Here is a 20257-nt window from a genome sequence, read left to right as displayed (position 1 = left end):
CAAAATCATCATGTTGCCCGAATGACACCTCTGTCCCAATCTCAGAGATCCATCCCTGTGCCAAAAGTGTGACATCTTTTTTACATATTCACGCTGTCTGTCCTGCAAAAATCTGGGGTTGGTAATTTTGTACCAATTGATGTCAAATTAGAGGCAGTTCTGTTGCTGAGGCCTAAGGTTCTCCATTTGGGAGACTATAGGCACGAACCTCCGGCCAGGCTGCGCCTGAAAAGAAGCTTGCCGTGGTGCAGCGTAGCCATTGAAAGCCGGAAGACCCTGCTCCCATGATCTACCCGGCACACAACGCCTCGTGAGACTCAACGCGATCTCACGTTAGCAAGTCTGCGTATTAGAACGAGGCAGTAAGCCTTAGTCTAATGTGCAGATTCTCGAGGTATCTAAGGCTTTGGGTTTCAACCCCTTCGCCTCAGAGACCTCGAGCGAGCGTTGTTCAGCACTGCTCCCAACATGGGGGGACAAGATGGAACAGCACTTATGGGGGTCTCCCAGGGGATCAGAGGCCCCCAGCTGCATGCCCTTTGGGCAGGGCAGGGTGCTGGAACTGCTGGTACCACAAGGACCATAGGCTGCTCTCCCCTTTTGAGAGCGAGCTGACTGCTGATGGTTTAATCTGAGGGTCACCACACCTCAGGCTAGGGGCAAGGTTGAGGTGTTGGGGCCTTCACGAATAACCTCAGCTGGTACGGGAATTGAACCCATGCTGTTGGCATTTCTCCACATCATGAACTAGCCGTCCAGCTCACTGAGGTAAACAGAGCCCCAAGAGTATAGCACTCCCTCAGTATTGTGTTGTCATTTCTGTTCAGATTATATGATCAAATCCCAGCATCCCATTTAGACCCATGACTTTCTCATTCAAGGCCTTAAATTCAACTATTGAGCCAAGGTTGACACCAAGGTAAGCATTCCCAGAGATTTCAGTAAGGATAATGGATGTATTTTTATCGTAAATCGAAAATATTAAACATTTTTTAAAAATCAATTAATAACCAAAATCTGGCTAATGCAGCATCATATAAAATGAAAATATGTCAGGATTAAGCTTCACTTATTCATGGGGAAAGCTCTCTGAAGGTAAGAACTTACCGGATATCCAATGATTCCCTGCTCACCAGGCAGCCCCCGATCGCCCTTCCTTCCCTGAAGAGCAGCACAGATAACAGAATCAATGATAGAACATATCAGAAAAAATAGTGAATGCCAGGGAAGTGACAATCGCTTTTAATGAATGTTATATTTCTTTGTTGCTGGAAAGAGAAAAGGTATGGCGGTGTCCACACTCTGGATTCTTGTAAATCATGATGAAAGGTTTATTAAGGGAGTTGCTCAAACAATCAAGATGGTGATCTGCTCAAAGCCCACGCACACACACTGCTGACATCACTGCACATCATGTGAACCAGCAAGTATGTATTCCCAGATACATAACATTCCTCCTTCTTTCCTTCATTAGTGCAACAACAATAATTAACATTTAGACTACAGATCCCCTGATGTGTTATTCCTAAACATATATACAATAAGACAGTCTCTGTGATGGACGGCTAGTCCTTTCTGGTAGAATTCGGCGTTCTTGAACTTGGCTACTTGCGACCTCAGAAGTGTCCTCAATTCTTTCTGTGGATGGTACTTCTTGAGTATTTATTTCAGTATCTGTCACTATAGGCATTGGAAAGTCATCAGAAACAGAATCTTAACTAGTTACTGTTTCTGGCCTTCATTACAAAGTATAGCTCTCCTGACCTTCGAAAGGTCGCACGTCTTGAGGAAGTTCTGCAAACCCACTTTGTGCAGCAAGTAACTGATGAGCGTAACATTGTCAAACTCCATTGCCAAACTCTTTCATCCTCCATGTATACGGTGTATGATATTGGAACTGTCTTTGCTCGGACCCATTTCTCATTGGTGGTGTAACTCCAAGCTAACATTCTCTCCCTGGTTAAATTCTCATCTTTTACAGATTTTTGCCCTCCTAACAACTTGTGTTTGTTGTTGTTGTTTGACAATCTCTGAAGTGTCAGGTGGAATTAAAAAATCAAACTATCTTAGTAGTTTACTCTGAAACAACAGCATTGCCGGTGAACTTTGCATGGCAGCATGTACAGAATTCTAAGAACATATTAGAAATTTCTGTACTCTTCTTGATAATGTCCCCTGGTCCATGGCATCCCGACAGTGCAGAAGGAGGCCATTCAGCCTGTCAAGTCAGCACTGCCTCTCTGAAAAAGCACTCTACCTAGGTCCACTCTAGAACATAGAACATTACAGCGCAGTACAGGCCCTTCAGCCCTCGATGTTGCGCTGACCTGTGAAACCCCTCTAAAGCCCATCTACACTATTCCCTTATCGTCCATATGTCTATCCAATGACCATTTGAATTCCCTTAGTGTTGGCGAGTCCACTACTGTTGCAGGCAGGGAAGTCCATGCCCTTACTACTCTCTGAGTAAAGAACCAACCTCTGACATTTGTCCTATATCTATTTCCCCTCAATTTAAAGCTATGTCCCCTCATGCTAGACATCATCATCCGAGGAAAAGGCTCTCACTGTCAACCCTATATAATCCTCTGATCATCTTGTATGCCTCAATTAAGTCACCTCTTAACCTTCTTCTCTCTAACAAAAACATCCGTAAGTCCCTCAGCCTTTCCTCATAAGATCTTCCCTTCATACCAGACAACATCCTGGTAAATCTCCTATGCACCCTTTCCAATGCTTCCACATCCTTCCGATAATGCGGCGACCAGAACTGCGCGCAATACTCCAAATGCGGCCGCACCAGAGTTTTGTACAACTGCAACATGACCTCATGGCTTCAAAACTCAATCCCTCTACCAATAAAAGCTAACACACCGTACGCCTTCTTAACAACCCTCTCAACCTGGGTTGCAACTTTCAGGGACCTATGTACATGGACACCGAGATCTCTCTGCTCATCCACACTACCAAGAATCTTACCATTAGCCCGGTACTCTGTCTTCCTGTTATTCCTTCCAAAATGAATCACCTCACACTTTTCTACATTATACTCCATTTGCCACCTCTCAGCCCAGCGCTGCAGCTTATCTATGTCCCTCTGTAACTTGTAACACCCTTCCGCACTGTCCACAACTCCACCGACATTAGTGTCATCTGCAAGTTTACTCACCCATCCTTCTACGCCCTCCTCCAGGTCATTTATAAAAATGACAAACAGCAGTGGCCCCAAAACAGATCCTTGTGGTACACCACTAGTAACTGGACTCCAGCCTGAACATTTCCCATCAACTACCACTCTCTGTCTTCATCCAGCTAGCCAATTTCTGATCCAAACTGCTAAATCACCCTGAATCCCATGCCTTCGTATTTTCTGCAATAGTCTACCATGGGGAACCTTATCAAACACTTTACTGAAATCCATATACACCACATCAACTGCTTTACCCTCATCCACCTGTTTGGTCACCTTCTCAAATAACTCAATAAGGTTTGTGAGGCACGACCTACCCTTCACAAAACCATGTTGACTATCTCAAATCAAATTATTCCTTTCCAGATGATTATACATCCTATCTCTTAGAAACCTTTCCAATACTTTGCCCACAACAGAAGTAAGGCTCACTGGTCTATAGATACCGGGGTTGTCTCTACTCCCCTTCTTGAATAAGGGGACAACATTTGCTATCCTCCAGTCTCCTGGCACTATTCCTGTAGACAAAGATGACGTAAAGATCAAAGCCAAAGGCTCAGTAATCTCCTCCCTAGCTTCCCAGAGAATCCTAGGATAAATCTCATCTGGCTAAGGGGACTTATCTATTTTAACTCTCCCGCCCTATCCCCGTAAACTCATGCATTGATCATTGTCAACCCACCTAACCTACGCATGTTTGGAATATGGTAGGAAACCGGAGCACTCGGAGGAAACAAACGCAGAGACAGGGAGAATTTGCAAACTCAACAAGGTCACCGGAGGCTGAAATCGAACATAGATCATAGGTGCTGTGAGGCAGCAGTACTAACCATTGTGCTGCCCTTTGATGCTTTGATAGAATGCTTTAATGATTGCACAAAACAGTCAGGCAATCCATTCATTGATGGATGATGTGGAGCTGACTTGATATGGTGTATACTGTTCGCTTTCAAGTCGACCTGAAACTTCTTCAAAGTAAAATACGTACCATTATCACTGACAATCAGGTCCAGTGTTCCAAATCATCCAAATATTTTGTCTAGTTGTCCAATAGTCTGCTCAGTCATCGTTGAATTCATTAATGTGACTACATTTTGAGTAGGTGTTCACAAGCATCAAGAACGCGACCCTTCAGTGGATCAGCAAAATTGATGTGTATTGTCCTCCATGGCTGAGTTGGCCATTTCCACGGACGTAACGATTGTCATGGAGGAATGTTCCATAGTTTTGCACAAGGTTGGCATTGTCCAACTTCCTTTCAATTTGAGCATTTAATCCTGGCCACCAAAATTAATTGTGTGTCAATTCCTTCATCCTTACCACATTAGGATGTCTCTCATACAGTTGGTTAAAGACTCTACCACGTAAGCACAGAGGACTAGTCACACGGATTCCCCACAATCGTACTCTGTTCTGTACTGTCAACTTTAGTCTTCATGTGATGTAGGGCTTGAGGTCCACATTTTCTACGAACGTCTGACAGCGTTCCTTTCTGGACCACATCCATCATTTTCTCCATCAGTGGATCGGTACCTGTATATCTTTGGACTTCAGATTACTTTCCAAATACGTTATCCACGAGCGGGAAATATATAATATTGACAACATTTTCTTCTGGGTCATGCTTAACTTGTTATGGCAATTGTGATAAAGCATCAGCATTTGCATGCTGCTCGGACATGTGATACTGGATATTGCAAGTGTGATGACAATATCAATGGCCACCTTTGCAATGTATTGGCTGCCAATGAAGGTGTTCCTTTATACTGCTCAAAGATTGTAGTCAAGGGTCGATGGTCCGTCAAAAGGGTAAAATGGCGCCCATAATGGTAATGGTGGAACCTTCTTACACCGGAAATTATGCTCAAAGCTTCTTTTTCTATCTGAGTGTAATTCATTTCTGTGCTCGTAAGAGTGCGTGACACAAATGCTATCGGTCGTTCCTCTCCTGAAGGCAGAATGTGCGAGACGGCACCAGACCCATGGGGTGAGGTATCACATGCTACTTGCAACTTCAGTCGGGATACTTCCATCTGAAGGCAGAGTGTTGACGCCGTCGTAAAAACTGGAGAGTTTAACAACGGCGTCATCAGACCGCTATGTGTAGCAATCCTCTGCCCGACAGGGTGTCAGCACAGCACTGGAGCGACCCACGACGCTCCAGCTGCCAATATTGGCGTCAAATGGGCGCCGTGGGTCTGCGCATGCATGTTGAGACCGGCGCGAATGCACACATGCACAGCAACCTGTGCACACGCGTGGTAGCTCCCTTCTCCCCACCAGCCCCGATGCAACATGGCGTAGGGCTACAGGGGCCGGCGCGGAGCAAAAGAGGCCCCCACCACGAGAGGCTGGCCCGCCGATCAGTAGGTCCCAATCGCGGGCCAGGCCATAGTGGAGCCCCCCCCTGGGGTCGGACTCCCCCCTCCCCACCCACCAGGCTGCCCCAGACAGGATGGATGCCAAGTCCCGCCGGGTAAGACCAGATGTGAATGGCCACTGGAGAATCAGCTGGCCGGCGTTGGGGCATCGTCGCGCGAATTGCGCCCAGCCCTGCGATTCTCCGACCCGGCGTGGGCTGACAGAATCCTGCCCTTCATTTTTGGAATATACTGAACCAACAGCTGACTTCTGTAAAGTTTCTTTTAGGGCTGAAGGGCCTGTTCCTGTGCTGTACTTTTCTTTGTTCTTTGTTCTTTTAGTTCATTGTAAACATCTTCACATGCTTCTGACCAGTGCTATGCCTGTTTGACACATAGCAAAGTGTGTAAAGGCTTCAATCGTGTTGCTAAATTCAACAGAAATTTACCATAATAATTGGTCAATCCTAAAAATGACCTTAATTGTGTCACATTTTGAAGACATTTCCTTTGGCACTTTATGCAAACCATCTTTGTCAAAGATATGACCAAGATAATTTATAGATAACTTGGGAAAAGTCACACTTTTCCTTGTTAACTCTCAGGCTGTGGTTCTATTACAGTTTAGGGTAGCCTCCAGATTCGTCAAGTATCACTATTCGCTCGAACCGATGATGAGTCTGTCATCTAAATAACATTGCACTCCAGTCAGCCGACTTTGAATTTGATCCATGTAAATTTGAAAAAAGAGCAGGCGTAGATGTATTCCAAAGGTAGCAAAGCTGATCTCTATTCATCACTATGGTGAGTAGTGGCTGTAATTCGGCAGCCCCATCCATCTGCAGATATGCCTATGAAAGATCAATTTTACTGAATTTCTGTCCTCCAGAAAGTCCAGCAAACAAGTCTCACTAATCGTTTGGAGGATAACGTTAGGGGGGGGGGGGGGGGGGGGGGGGGGGTTTGCCGCTGGCATGGGGCAGAATGGTTGTTAAGAACAACAGAGACTGGGATGGGTCTGCCCAGCGCCCATCCCGTTTTTGGCCCCTGTTGGATTCTCAATCCGATTTTAGCAGGTGGGATCAGAGAATCTTCCCCTGCTCCAAAGTCTGTCTATCCCAGGCTTAAATATATTCAAGAATGGAAAATCCATAATCCTCCGGGGTAGAGAATTCCAAAAGATTTACAACCCCTTGGATGAATAAATTTCTCCTTGTCTCAGTCCCAAATGATCAGTTCCGAATCCTGAGACTGTTGCATCCAGGTTCTAGATTCCTCAGCCAAGGGAAAACAACATCTCAGGTGGAATTATCCCAGTGGTGGGCAGGAGTGCAGAATCTGGTGGAAGTCAAAAAGTTGAAAATCCGCTGACTTAAAATCTCTATACAATTCTCCCAAAGGCTGGTTAATGATGGGTCGGTCGTCCCGCTGGCTGCTGATATGAATTCTATTTGCATTGATTTGCATAGCAAGAATGCTCATTAAAACTGCTGCCTGCTGATGTCCCATCAGGCCTTCCAATCACCACAGCAGGAAATTACATTGGTCTAAAAAACAATTGATAAAGAGTGGCGTGCACAAGATGGCCTCAGCCCTCAGCTCGCAAGAGACATTGGGGTCCGTGTTACAAAGCCTTTCTATAATCTATAATCTTTACTAGCATCACAAGTAGGCTTACATTAACAGTGAAATTAAGTTACTGTGAAATCCCCTAGTCACCACACTCTAGCACCTGTTCGGGTACACTGAGGGAGAATTCATAATGTCCAATTCACCTAACAAGCACGTCTTTTGTGACTTGTGGGAGACAACCAGCACACCTGGAGAAAACCCACCCAGACACGGAAGGAATGTGCAGACTCCTCACAGACAGTGACCCAAGCCTGGAATCGAACCTGGGTCCCTGGTGCTGTGAAGCAACAGTTCTAACCACTGTGCTACCGTGCCGCCCCTTTATACACCCTCTGCCACCATGTTTCCCTCTCGCTGAACCTGTTCACATCTCTTTGCAGCCTTTTTGTCCTCTGCTCACAGTTTGCATTCCCACCCAGCTTTGAATGATTAGCAAACTTGGATACATTCTCTATCATCAAAGATAATATAGATGGTAAATAGCTGAGGCCCCAACCAAGAGGCCTTCCAACCTACTATATCGAAAAGCCTCTACAACTTAACATGTGGCTTAGGTGCCCATGGATCACAAAGGGCTGTTGATATTGTCAGCATTAGGCCTGAACCACTTTGCTTATTTGGCCCTTATTTAGCTGCTGCTGGTGAAGTGCCTGTGCAAAACCCTGAGCAGTGGCTCCCCTTTTCTGGAGCTCAAGAAATCTGATGGAGGAGCTGCGTAAGAGGAGCCTGAAGGTCCTTAAAAGGGAGAGAAGGCTTGACATTTAGGAGGGGGAGGGGGGCTGGATAAGCAATGGAGGGCATAATTTGAGGGGATAAGGCGATAGTGACGTTTAAGGGGCATCATGACAAATACATGAATAGGATGGGAATAGAGGGATACGGACCCCGGAAGTGTAGAAGATTTTAGTTTAGACGGACAGCATGGTCAGCACAGGCTTGGAGGGCCTAAGGGCCTGTTCCTGTGCTGTACTTTTTAGGTTCTTTGATTAGGAAGGAGCATTGAGGGAAATTCAAGAAATTCTGAAGGCTCAAAACGGAATCAATCAATTAACAGCACTTCTAAAGTAGCAGCTTAATGATTACCCTCTGCCAAAAATCAGGGACTGAGCCTGTTCAACCAGTGATTTTATGACCAGCTGTGGAATGCCAATTGGTTGCTTAGCAACATGGCAAGACCAACACTTAGGTAACTCATTTAAATGAGCTTTCATGACATAATTAAAGGCAAAAATAAAGGACATAATATTGTGGTGTGATGTCAGTCATGATAACAGGATTTTAATTTTAATTTATATATAATTGCAGCCTTGGCTTCATGCAGCATATTGCTGAAATCTAATTTTCTCAAAATCTAAACAAAAAATTATGGTCATGGACTCAGCATTAAAATAACGTCAAAGATTTAAATCAGTACGATGAAAACTGACTGTTGCTTGCTGTCTCACTATTGAGGGAGATTATTATCCTTACTAGCATGGGGACATCCTTTCCTGTGGCAGATGAGGTAGACAACGTTGGCCGAGTCGCATGAGTATCTACCATGTACCTGGCCACGCAGTACATACTTGTGTGACTCGGCCAACGTTGTCTACCTCATACGCTGCAGGAAAGGATGTTCCAAAGCGTGGTACATTGGCGAGACCATGCAGACGCTGCGACAACGGATGACATTGTGTGACAATTGCCAGGCAGGAATGTTCCCTTCCAGTCAGGGAACACTTCAGCAGTCAAGGGCATTCAGCCTCTGTTCTTTGGGTAAGCGTTCTCCAAGGCAGCCTTCAGGACGCGCGACAACACAGAATCGCTGAGCAGAAACTTATAGCCAAGTTCCGCACACATGAGTACGGCCTCAACTGGGTCCTTGGATTCATGTTGCATTACCTTCACCCCCCTCCATCTGGCCTGGGCTTGCAAAATCCTACCAACTGTCCTGGCTTGAGACAATTCACGCCTCTTTAACCTGGTTGTCTGGCTCTGTAAAGACTTAATTACCTGCAAATGCTCGCATTCAAAGTATTGTCTTGCACCTTTGACTTTGTCTATAGAAATGTTTCTGGAAACTCCCTCTTCATTCACCTGAGGAAGGAGCAGTGCTCCGTAAGCTAGTGATTTGAAATAAATCTGTTGGACTTTAATCTGGTGTTGTAAGACTTCTTACTGGCTCAGCAGAGACAGTAAGTGGATCAATGTAGGGGAAAATGAACCAGGCAAAGTTTTGAACAAAGTGACTGATTTTAACTGCATCGAGCCTTTCAATCTCCTGACCAAGCCTGGCCAGAGCCATTTTCTGGCCGTGGCTGGGAGAGAGATTATTCAATGTCAAGCTACTGCTGGAGACCCACAAGAATGGTTACGGACATTAAAGAAGGTTGATCTTGGAGAGTTTGGGAGAGTCCAGTCCTGTTCTTGAGCCTGGGTGACTGGCAAGCTTTAAAAACAATGGGATTCAAATAAGTTGATCTTGTTGGGGCTTTTCAGCACATGATCCAGCCTCCAGAGCACACTGCTCTTTCATTCAATTACACATGGGGCAGGATTCTCTGTCGGTCGACATCGGGATTGTGCGGAGAATAGCTTATGACACCAAAATCACAGCAGGCGCTGGTTTGACGCCAAATTGCAATTCTCCATCACCTCGAAAATGGTGTAAATGCGACGCGCAGTGCGCATTGTTTAAATGCTGTTTGCATCTCATTAGTGGGCCCACACACGATTCTCTGCCCCCGATGGGCCAAGTTCCCGACAGCCCAGCCCATGTGTGCTTTTAAAAATCGTGAACCTGGCTTGGTGGCTGCTGAAGAGAGAGATAGGAGGTAAGATACAGTGAGGGGCGACCATGGGCTGCTGGCCCGGACACTGGCTGAGGTGGGGAGGCCCTGCCAGGGCTGGTGGGGGTGGGGGGTGGGGGGGGACAGATAAGCGGCTGAGGTGACCCCCCATGGGACTGGGGCGGTGTCCACGTATGGACTGCCATTACGGCGGACAACTTGCTGCGCACCCATTGACCACCCACCTTGGCCCCTGATTCACCACAGTGACACCGGCTGTACGGGTGCCCCACCCCCCCGCCTCAAACTCCCCCGCCCAACCGGCTGCTACCCACCGGCGGACCATCCAGGGCAACACCTACGGCAGCTCCAAGCTAGGGAGGTGCCGAGTCCACCAGGATGCCCGGATTCTCTATATTCGGCTTTCAGTAACTCATCCCTTATTATAACTATGTCATTAGTACCAATGTACACCACGACTAGCGGTACCTTCCCCCTCCAGAATGGATTGTAGCTGCTCTGAGTCACCCTTAACCCGAGCACCAGAAAGTCAGCACACCATCCTGGAGTCTTGTTTACACCACAGAAAACCTGTCTGTTCCCCTTACAATTGAATCCCCTATCGCTATTTCATTCCCACACCTTTTACTCCTCTGTGCAACAAATTCCTGCTTTCCCCTGAGAGGCCATTCCCCTCAACAGTCTAAAAGTGTTCGAAGCGGTATATCTTTTTTGCAGGTGAATAATCACAGCAAGTTCCTGCACTGTCAGCCTAGGTCTCTTGTTCTACCTGGTGGTCACCCATTCCCTTCCTGCTTGTAGACTCTTAGCCTGCGGTGTGACCATCTCTCTGTACGTACTATCCATGATACTCTCCACCTTGCAGATGCCCCACACTGTCGCCAGCTTGAAAACCCAGGCTTCCAGAAGCTGCAGCTGGAGACACTTCCTGCATACATGCTGGCCCCGAGCATTGGTATTGTGCCCTTCTTCCCACATAGTATCTGCAGCATTTTGCTTTTATGTATGTCGGGTTTTCTCTGCAGACTTCAGGACCCTGCTTCCAGGGTCAAATGCGGGTCAGAAATCCACGCTGAGTGGGGAATAGTGGCATAGCTCTCGGTGGCATGGCAGCACAGTGGCTAGCACTGGTGCTTCACAGCACCAGGGGCCCGGGTTTGATTGCCGGTTTGGGTCACTGTCTGTGTGGAGTCTGCACGTTCTCCCCGTATCTGCGTGGGTTTCCTCTGGGTGCTCCGGTTTCCTCCCACAAGTGCCGAAAGATGTGTTGTTAGGTGAATTGGGCATTCTGAATTCTCCCTCAGTATACCTGAACGTGCGCCTGAGTGTGGCGACTAGGAGATTTTCACAGTAACTTCAGTGCAGTGCTAATCTAAGCTTACTTGTGACACTAATAAAGATTATTATTTTCCCTGAATTGGCCAAATAATGGCCAGGGCTGAAGAAGCAGAAGCTTGTCCTTGCAGGTAAAAGGGTACCCACAAGATGGAGGTGCTCAGTCTCTAACTTCTTCAACTTTAACATACATAAAGAATGTCTTCAGTGTGGATTGGGAACCTCTCCACGTGGCAGCTTGAAGTCGAAGCCAGACAGGCAGGGAGGTAATTTGGGAGAACATCACCAGGCAGCTACACTGTTTTGACAATATGCCTTACTAAGCTGAACTGGCTCCTCACCTCTTTGGAAATAGGTTGGGAGTGGGATTGTGCCAGAGAACTGGTATGACAGCTAGCAGATTGATCTTGTGCATTCACCTGCTTCCATGCAAATCCTAGGGCTCTGAAATACAAAACATCCAGCACTTTCCTCTTGAAGTACCTCTCAATCACAGGGAAAGATAAAAGTTTTATTTGAAGACGTTTTACCAGATTGTGGTTTCTATGCAGAGTTTTAATCCCCTCTTTTTCATTTCACATGGTGAGTAAGCATGGCTCAGATTGAAGGATTCCTTAAAATGAATCTGCAAAGCAGGGAACAAGTCTAGCACATGTATTTGACCTTCACGCTCATGCCCTGTCTTTCCACAGAGGTCAAGCTGCTTTGAACATGTACTTGAGATCATCTTTGCTTTTAATCATCCTCCCAGATTTCACACTTCACTGAGCCAGTGGGCAGCTTGGCACCATACCCACTTTGCCATATTTCTTGGATGAGTCCAGGCAGCAAAATATTGACAGGCTATTTAACCAACAAGGGGTTAGTAAAGAAACATGGCCTTAACCTATCCTCAACCAAGATTTGCCCATTTTTCAACAGGAGCAATTAGCCAGGTATTGGAAGCAAGGACATTAATCAATTATGAAGGCTATAGCTTCCTGGGTGAAATCAGCCAATACAACACAAATCAGGCATTGAGCCTGGGACCGATAGAAGCCCGTCTGTTCTTTTAGCATAATGTTTCCCTTTGGGGAATAGTGGGGAAGTGGTGGAAGGATTCCCAAGCTTAGTATCAGCCTGGTGAACCGCGTTATGAAGGCTCCTTCCTTGGCCAACAAGTGCTGGCATTGAACTTGAGCCCATAGCTTCTGGTCCAGAGGTAGGGACTCTACCACTGTGCCAGAAGACCTCCTGCTGTCCATGTGACACAGTTCCACACCATTTATTGACTGAATTGCTGGTGTCACTTGAGGCTAGTGATGTTGAAGCTCAGACACAAAATAATATTAGTAACTGATAAACCCTAGGTCTATGGTAGAATTGAATTTGATCCAAACTATCTTATGGATTTTGTCAAATTCCACTTTCTAAATTCTGTCTCCACTTGACAAAGTTTCAGTCTAAACCCAGCGGGAATATAATTTTTACATACCCTTTGACCTTGTAATCCAGGTTTGCCAGCATTGCCATCCAGACCAGGACGACCCTAAAATTAGAAAACAAATCATGTTGTTTTATCTTATGGAGCACGAGTTGTTTACTGTGCAAGTTTGAAAGAGTTGCCCCAGGCTATATCTTATTGGATTTCCCTTCTACCTGTGATAGTGATTAGTTTCTAATCATTTTGCAGAATTGAGCCAGGCCTTTTGTTTGGTACTTTTGTAACATTGTACTTCCTCCATGTATTTTGACAATTTTGATTAAAAATATTGATTCAAGAAAATACATGTGCATTTAGATGTTGATCCAGAAATAGGTCAGAATTCTCCATATGTATGAACTCCTATACTGTGTGAGTGTGCCATGCAGATAGGAGTGTGGGAAGGGATTTGTGTAAATGTTTATGCTACCGGCTTCCTCAAGCCGCATATGAACTACTCAAATAGTCACTTCAGAAAATGCCTTCTGCGCTCCACCAGCCCCATTTCTCTCCCCTTCCACACCCCCCCCCCCCCCCCCCCCCCCCCCTTCCACCCACCGCCGGCAGTGGGATTCTCCGTTCCTGCAGCCGGCCAATGGGATTTCCCATTGTGGGCTACCCCACGCTTTCGGGAAACCCACAGTGTGGGTTTGCACTGCCGGCGGGGCGGAGGATCCTGCCGAAGGAGAATCTCGCAGCTTGTCTTTTGCCAAGCCCTCTAATGGACATCCAGTCAATCAACACAGCCATCCTTACGCCCACTGTACCAAAATCATCTCCTTTTCTTCAATATATTCAAACTACTTCACAATTTTCATGCAACCAGTTTTTTTTCTCCTTCAACAGTTGCGGTGTTTCTTTATCTAGCATAACTTAAACATATGGGCATATGCATACAAACATATGCGTGGGCAGCACGGTAGCATGGTGGTTAGCACAATTGCTTCACAGCTCCAGGGTCCCAAGTTCGATGCCCGGCTTGGTTCACTGTCTGTGCGGAGTCTGCACATTCTCCCCGTGTGTGCGTGGGTTTCCTCCCGGTGCTCCGGTTTCCTTCCACAGTCCAAAGTTTGTGCAGGTTAGGTGGATTAGCCATGCTAAATTGCCCTTAGTGTCCAAAATTGCCCTGAGGGTCGGGTTACTGGGTTATGGGTATAGGGTGGAGGTGTGGGCTTGGGTAGGGTGCTCTTTCAAAGAGCCGGTGCAGACTCGATGGGCCGAATGGCCTCCTTCTGCACTGTAAATTCTATGATTCTGTGATATATCAATGGTTTCTGAAAAGTTAGTGTTATCTGTCGTAATGATTTGGCCCTTTATCTCATGTTGGACTGTGACACAACACAATAACATTATCACCAAACACCAATGGAGGCTTTGGATTCCTCATGTTCACAATGTGTGTGTGTATGTTGTGTGTGTGTGTGTGTGTGTTTGGTGATATTGTTATTGTGTTCACTGATTTGCTCATTTATCTTCCTTGTAAGTGAAAAAAGAACATCTTACCAAAGGCCCTGGAGGACCTGTCAAGCCCGGAAGGCCACGAGGTCCTGGTCGACCCTGTAAAGGGAAAGAACATTATATTTAAACCAAAAGGAAGTACTGTATTCGGACAGTCATTTGCACCTGTAAATATTACTCATAAGAATGGTTCATTCTTAATGTATTTTTATTCATATTTTCAATATTTTCTCATCAATCTGTAAGGGAACTGTCCTAAAAATTGCCAGAAATTCCCTTGACTCTTTTACAATTGTCGCACCACATATCATGGAAGTAGATCCAATTTTACAACACTGAAACAAGCATTTGATGCAAAATATCTCTGCTTGTGTTTATGGTCTATGTGGTCCTGCACAAGCCTTACTTCATCTCCCTCTATTATCCCTTCACCTCTTCCTCCGATCCTTACACACTTCACGTCCCAAACCTCACATTTTTCATGCACGATACCGGAAATAATAATAATAATAATAATAGCTTATTGTCACAAGTAGGCTTCAATTAAGTTACTGTGAAAAGCCCCTAGTCGGCACATGCCGGCGCCTGTTCGGGGAGGCCGGTACGGGAATTGAACCCACGCTGCCGCCTTGTTCTGCATTACAAGCCAGCTATTTTAGCCCAGTGTGCTAAACCAGCCGCAGTGAAGGATATATATTCGACCATGACTGGGTTAAATATGCAGCAAAAAGAATCCACACAGCATCACTAACAGCAAAGGTCCCAGAATTTACCATCCTTTGACTGAGGATACTGCTCAACAGATCATTGCTGAGCGTTGAATATGTAACCACCTGCTTCATAAGTGGAAGCTGATGAACAACTTGAAATTTAACGGTAACCATGAGCCCCAGATCATGGAAAACATCAGGTAAACCTGCCCACTAAGATCTGTTGTGAGAGGCACCTCATTGGACTGTTTGGCACCTCAAGAAGCCATGCAATGAATGGACAAACCGAACGTCACAGTATAAGCTTTTCCAACCTTACAGGAGTAGGAATGAGGTTTGAGGCTGTGGTTATGGCTATGATAGATGACTCAACTCAGCAATAGCTTTTGAGGTAAAGCAAATAATTTTCACTCATTGTTTCTCACTGAAGCTGAGGTATGGGAAGCACTCCCCGAATAAGTACTATGGTTATTGCCTCGAGAGTAGCGTCTTTCTACTCCCCTTTGCCAAGCTACTTTGGCTCTCTCATTTCTTCTTTGTTGCTCCTCCACCCCATCTCGTCCTAATGGCAGAGCTACCGGTTGAGTCTCATGCATGTATTTAAGGGGAAGCCAGGGAGGGAGGGAGAAAGAAACAGAAGGATATGGTGATCGGATGAGATGAAATAAGGTGGGAGGAACCTTGCATGGAGCATTATCACCAGCTTGTAATGATTTTGGCACTGAGATAACTTGCCACTAGCCATTATTCATTTGTGATGATTGATGGTAATGATTTGTATCCTGCTATTTCAGTTCCCATCAGTTACCACATAAAATATTTACATCACCTGTCAGAAAAGGTTTGACCAATGGTGTAGAAGAAACTAGATAAGTTTCAGTAAATTTATTCTTTTAAGAAGGAACCTTGAAATTTAGGGTCATAGCAACATTAATGGATTAGTTAGATTAAATTGGGGATTAAAAAGAGGGAGGAGAGATCCAGAATAGAGGAATTTGTGACTGGAAGTGAGCTTGATGGTGTCAACAACCTTCTAATTTCAAAATGTCTTTGTTTCAGAATATTCTGCCAGAGCTTTCATATAATCTTGTATCTTAAGAGTAATTAAGCAGTAAAGCACGGCCATCTTGAATAATATTCCAATATATAGTCCAAATATTTCCTTTAGTTAGCTTTGTTATGATAATGTATGGGAATTATACTCACCGGTTCTCCTTTTAAACCACCAAACTCGACCTGAAAGAAATGATTCAGTAATTGGTCATTAACATCAAACAAGCAGAAACACTAGAGTGTAAGGCACACATACATCCACTGAAAATTGTATAGATGCAAAGATAGCAAATGCTGAAATTGCCGAGAGTAAAGAGATGTTGCTGAAGCTTTCCATCTTGGGCTGATCAGGACAGATGCAAGAATGCCAAATTTCAAAGGGGGCAATAATTTATACTGCATGAGAAAAAAACACTGATTGGTTGGCAAGTAGATTCTGAGTGGGTCCAGGATTTGCTATGGAGAAGACACCAGGGAACTATTGTCCCCCAGGATTTTGCTTAATTTTTTAAATGTCCAATTCCTGGCCATTTTTCTTTTGCCTACAGAGGACAGGTCTTTATATATGAATACTTACTGAACAATCCAAAGTGTTTCAAGGGTTGCACTCATAACGTTAACCATTTGAAATCGGGCAGCATGGTGGCAGAAGTGGCTAGCAGTGTGGTCTCATAGCGCCGGGTCCCGATTCCCCACTGGGTCACTGTCTGTGTGGAGTCTGCACGTTCTCCCCGTGTCTGCGTGGGTTTCCTTCGGGTGCTCCTGTTTCCTCCCATAGTCCAAAGATGTGCAGGTTAGGTAGATTAGCCATGACAAATAGCCCTTAGTGACCAAAAAGGATAGGAGGGGTTACTGGGTTATGGGGAGAGGGTGGAAGTGAGGGCTTAAGTGGGTCGGTGTAGACTCAATGGCTGAATGGCCTCCTTCTGCACTGTATGTTCTACGTTCTTGTTCTATGTTTATCTACTGGGCACTTACACTTTAAGAAGCTGCATATATTCATACACAGGGTCCTGTCTTCTTCAAGTATAAGGAACATGTCCAATTTTTGCACTTTAATTGAATGAAACAAAAGCATAGAGGACAATAATTCCTTGATACATTTTCTGTTGCAAAGCCTTGCCAATCAGAGTCACAGTGTCAAACATTTCTCCTTTTAAAATTTGGCATTCTTGCATCTTTCCTGATGAGTGCGGGAAAAAAAGCTTCAACAGCATGTCCCATTTTCAGCAGTATTCAAGTTTTGTACTGCCAAGTGACAAAATATAAATAATTTTTCTTTAACGCTGGTGATTCAAATGTTTTGGAGAATTTCAAAGTAAACCTATAATGAACTTTTCACTTCCATTTTAAAATAATGGAACTTTTTTATCATTACTTCCACAGACATGGTGTCAGTTATTAAGGGCGCGATCTATTGAACACGTTGCGCCCAAACGGTGCCATGGATAGCAGATGCCGAGAGATCCCTCTTCTGGGATCTATCTACCCGGCTCACCATGCCTCGCGCGTTCAAACGTGATCTCGCGAGACATTGTGATCTAAATCCTATCCATTTTGGCCAAGATCAGTATCTGGCAAATCTGCATGTTTGGGCGAGCCAGCTAATCTCACTCGAATATGCAATCGCCTGATCTACCAGGTCCTGGGATCTAACCACTTCGCCTCGGAGTTCGGCGAGCGCCGTTCAGTGCTGGTCTCCACAAACGGGGACCAGTTGGAATGGCACTTGGGGGTAGGGTTCACCCAGGGAATCGGAGGTCCCCAGGTGGTTTCATCTGGGCAGGGTGGCAGCCTCGCACTGCTGGTGACACCTGAGCAGTTTGGCAGTGCCAGCTTGGCATCCTGACAGTTTCACTTGGCAGCCAGCCTGGCAATGCCAAGGTGCCCAGGTGGCAATGCCAGCTGGCAGGGGCACTGCCAGAGTGCCAGTATGGCATTGTGCTCGCACCGGGGATTGGGCCTGGGTGGGTCCTGCCAATGTGAGGTGAGGTGTGGAGCCCGAGGATCCCCTTATAGGTGACATGGGGCTTTGGAGGGTTCAGGGGTCACATCGGGGATTTGGGAGATTAAGACGGCATTTAAAAATGGTGCTGGGGGTGCTGGGAAACACCCGGTTAAACATGCTCATTGCGGGACTCTGGTGCAATTTTCTCAGATCTTGCCCCAAGTTTTTATTGAATGAGTAGCCGCTGAAAAAGTGGGGAAATTTTATAAATTGACGTGGATCCAAAAATACTTAACTGACACTTGAATTCCTGATCAGTTCCTCCTGGGAGGTGAAACTTTGTGCTAAGTGCACAACATTAATTAATCCCAAGGAATTTAATACCCAATCTCAATCCCGGCTGTAAATCTCTCCTCTTTCTATCAAATTTTGAGTATGACCAGACCAGGAAATCCAAATAGTCTCTGACCTCAATTAAGTAACATGATGGGGAAGAGTGGGAAGTCAGGAATGCCTGGAAATTGGATGTTTCTGTTGCTGAAATATCAGCCCACTCTTTAATTTCTTTAACAGGTCACTCTATTTCGCATTGCAACATGTTTCCCCAGTTAAACACTTACCTCACTCCCCAGATAACCTGGAGGTCCAGCTTCTCCCTGTGAAACACCAAGAAGGCAACAAATTATGGCTTTGAAAATCGATATGTGTGTGCCTGAAATTATTCCTCATAAAATGACAAGCATGGGCATTGAGCAACATTGTGAAAAAAATTACAGACCCACCCAGTTAGAAAATCCTCCAGTTTTGAAACAAATGATACCATTCGTTTTCCTCCTAATTCTATTCACTTCTCTCCAAAGAGACTTACTAATAAGGCAGACATACTAATAAGGGAGACATGCTTCCCTCATTAATTTCCCCAGTGACCATTTTATTTGTGTGAGGCTAGCAGATAGATTTTGGCAGGTTGTTCAACTATGTGGGGACATCAGGACTGAGACCAAGTTTTGGCTTCATCTGGCAGCCACACAAATATTTTGTTGCACTTGTAGCTCCAGATGGCTGTCAGGGACAGATTTCTGGGGCGGGATTCTCCGACCCTCCACGCCAGAATCGCGCCCGGCGCGGGGGTGGAGAATAGCCGCTCATGCTGGAAATCCAGCGCGACAGCACTTCCGCGATACTCCGCGGACCTGTCAGTCGTGCACGTGTGGTTGATGAGGTACTGGTCGGGTGCCGTTGGAAGAGGCCCCTGCAGCGATTCTCCGCGGTCGACCGGCCAAGTGCCCGCCTGCGTAGTTTACATCTGGTACCACCCGGCGGGAGTTTCGGACCCGTGGCAGGAATAGCGGTCCTGGTGGGGGGTGGGGCAATCTGACTCCGAAAGGGGCCTCGGCGGTGGCGTGGGGACTTAGACGGAGAATCCCACCCCTGATTATTGCCGATTCTTACAATTTGTAGACTCAGGGGGCAGGTTTCTCTCAGCCCGGCACTGGTCCGGAGAATCCCCATGACTGGCGCTAATTATGGCACGCCACCCTGACGCCGACATGCGATTCTCCGCAGAGTGGAGAATCGGCGCCAATTGGCGCAACGCCGGTTGGGGGCCGCTCTACGCGGCCGTTGTAAAAACGCCGAGTCCCGCTGGCGCCGTCCACACCTGCTCTCAGCCAGCGGGACCTTGCCATTCAAGGGTCCGGGGGCAGCCTGTCGGGGGGGGGGGGGGGGGTGGGAGGGGGGTCCGACCCTAGGGGGGGCCTCCGATGTGACCTGGCCCGCATTCGGCGTCCACCGATCGGCTGGCCGGCCTCTCTGGCTGGGGGCTTCCTTTCCTACATGGCGGCCCCTGTAGCCCTGCGCCATGTTGCGTCGGGGCCGGCGCATTGGCGGGTGTCACTGCGCATGCGTCGATCCCGTAGCGCCCAGTTCATGCCAGGATCGGCAGCTGGAGTGGCGTGAACTGCTTCAGTGCCGTGCTGGCCCCCTGTAGGGGCCAGAATTAGTCCTCGGCCTGGATCGGTTCACCCGGTCATAAAATGTGACAGCGTTTACGACGGCGTGGACACTCTGCCGCGGGATTACAGAATTCCGTCCACTGTTCCAGTTAATTATAGATTTCCGACTCTTTCCTTGTCCCAAATTAATTAATTTATTGCAGATCTTGGATTAAACCAGGGATGTGTTCTGTCTCTTTTGGATCCGGCCTGTGCCAGCCCAATTGCAGCAGGAACAGCCAGCTAAGTTCAAGACCAATGATCGCTACCTGACGGACCTGACCAGCAGAGACAGAGCAACTTTCTTCGAACCAGCCAAGTGAAAT

General features: G+C 46.4%; 1 protein-coding gene across 1 annotated transcript in view; it reads right to left on the bottom strand.

The window, feature by feature from the left end:
* col22a1 (collagen, type XXII, alpha 1) overlaps positions 1 to 20257 on the bottom strand; it is a 375895-nt gene that overhangs the window by 119615 nt on the left and 236023 nt on the right. Inside the window, exons 17-21 of the mRNA XM_038808788.1 lie at positions 18558 to 18593; positions 16143 to 16172; positions 14272 to 14325; positions 12781 to 12834; positions 1108 to 1161 (exon numbers count right to left, since the gene is read on the bottom strand). Of these exons, the coding sequence (XP_038664716.1) occupies positions 1108 to 1161; positions 12781 to 12834; positions 14272 to 14325; positions 16143 to 16172; positions 18558 to 18593 (228 nt within the window). The remainder of the gene's footprint in view (positions 1 to 1107; positions 1162 to 12780; positions 12835 to 14271; positions 14326 to 16142; positions 16173 to 18557; positions 18594 to 20257) is intronic.

The sequence above is a fragment of the Scyliorhinus canicula genome, chromosome 10, assembly GCF_902713615.1.
Source record: "Scyliorhinus canicula chromosome 10, sScyCan1.1, whole genome shotgun sequence".
In the NCBI taxonomy this organism is placed as follows: domain Eukaryota; kingdom Metazoa; phylum Chordata; class Chondrichthyes; order Carcharhiniformes; family Scyliorhinidae; genus Scyliorhinus; species Scyliorhinus canicula.
The sequence above is the reverse complement of the archived record's forward strand: the minus strand, read 5'-3'. Positions and strand labels throughout refer to the sequence as shown.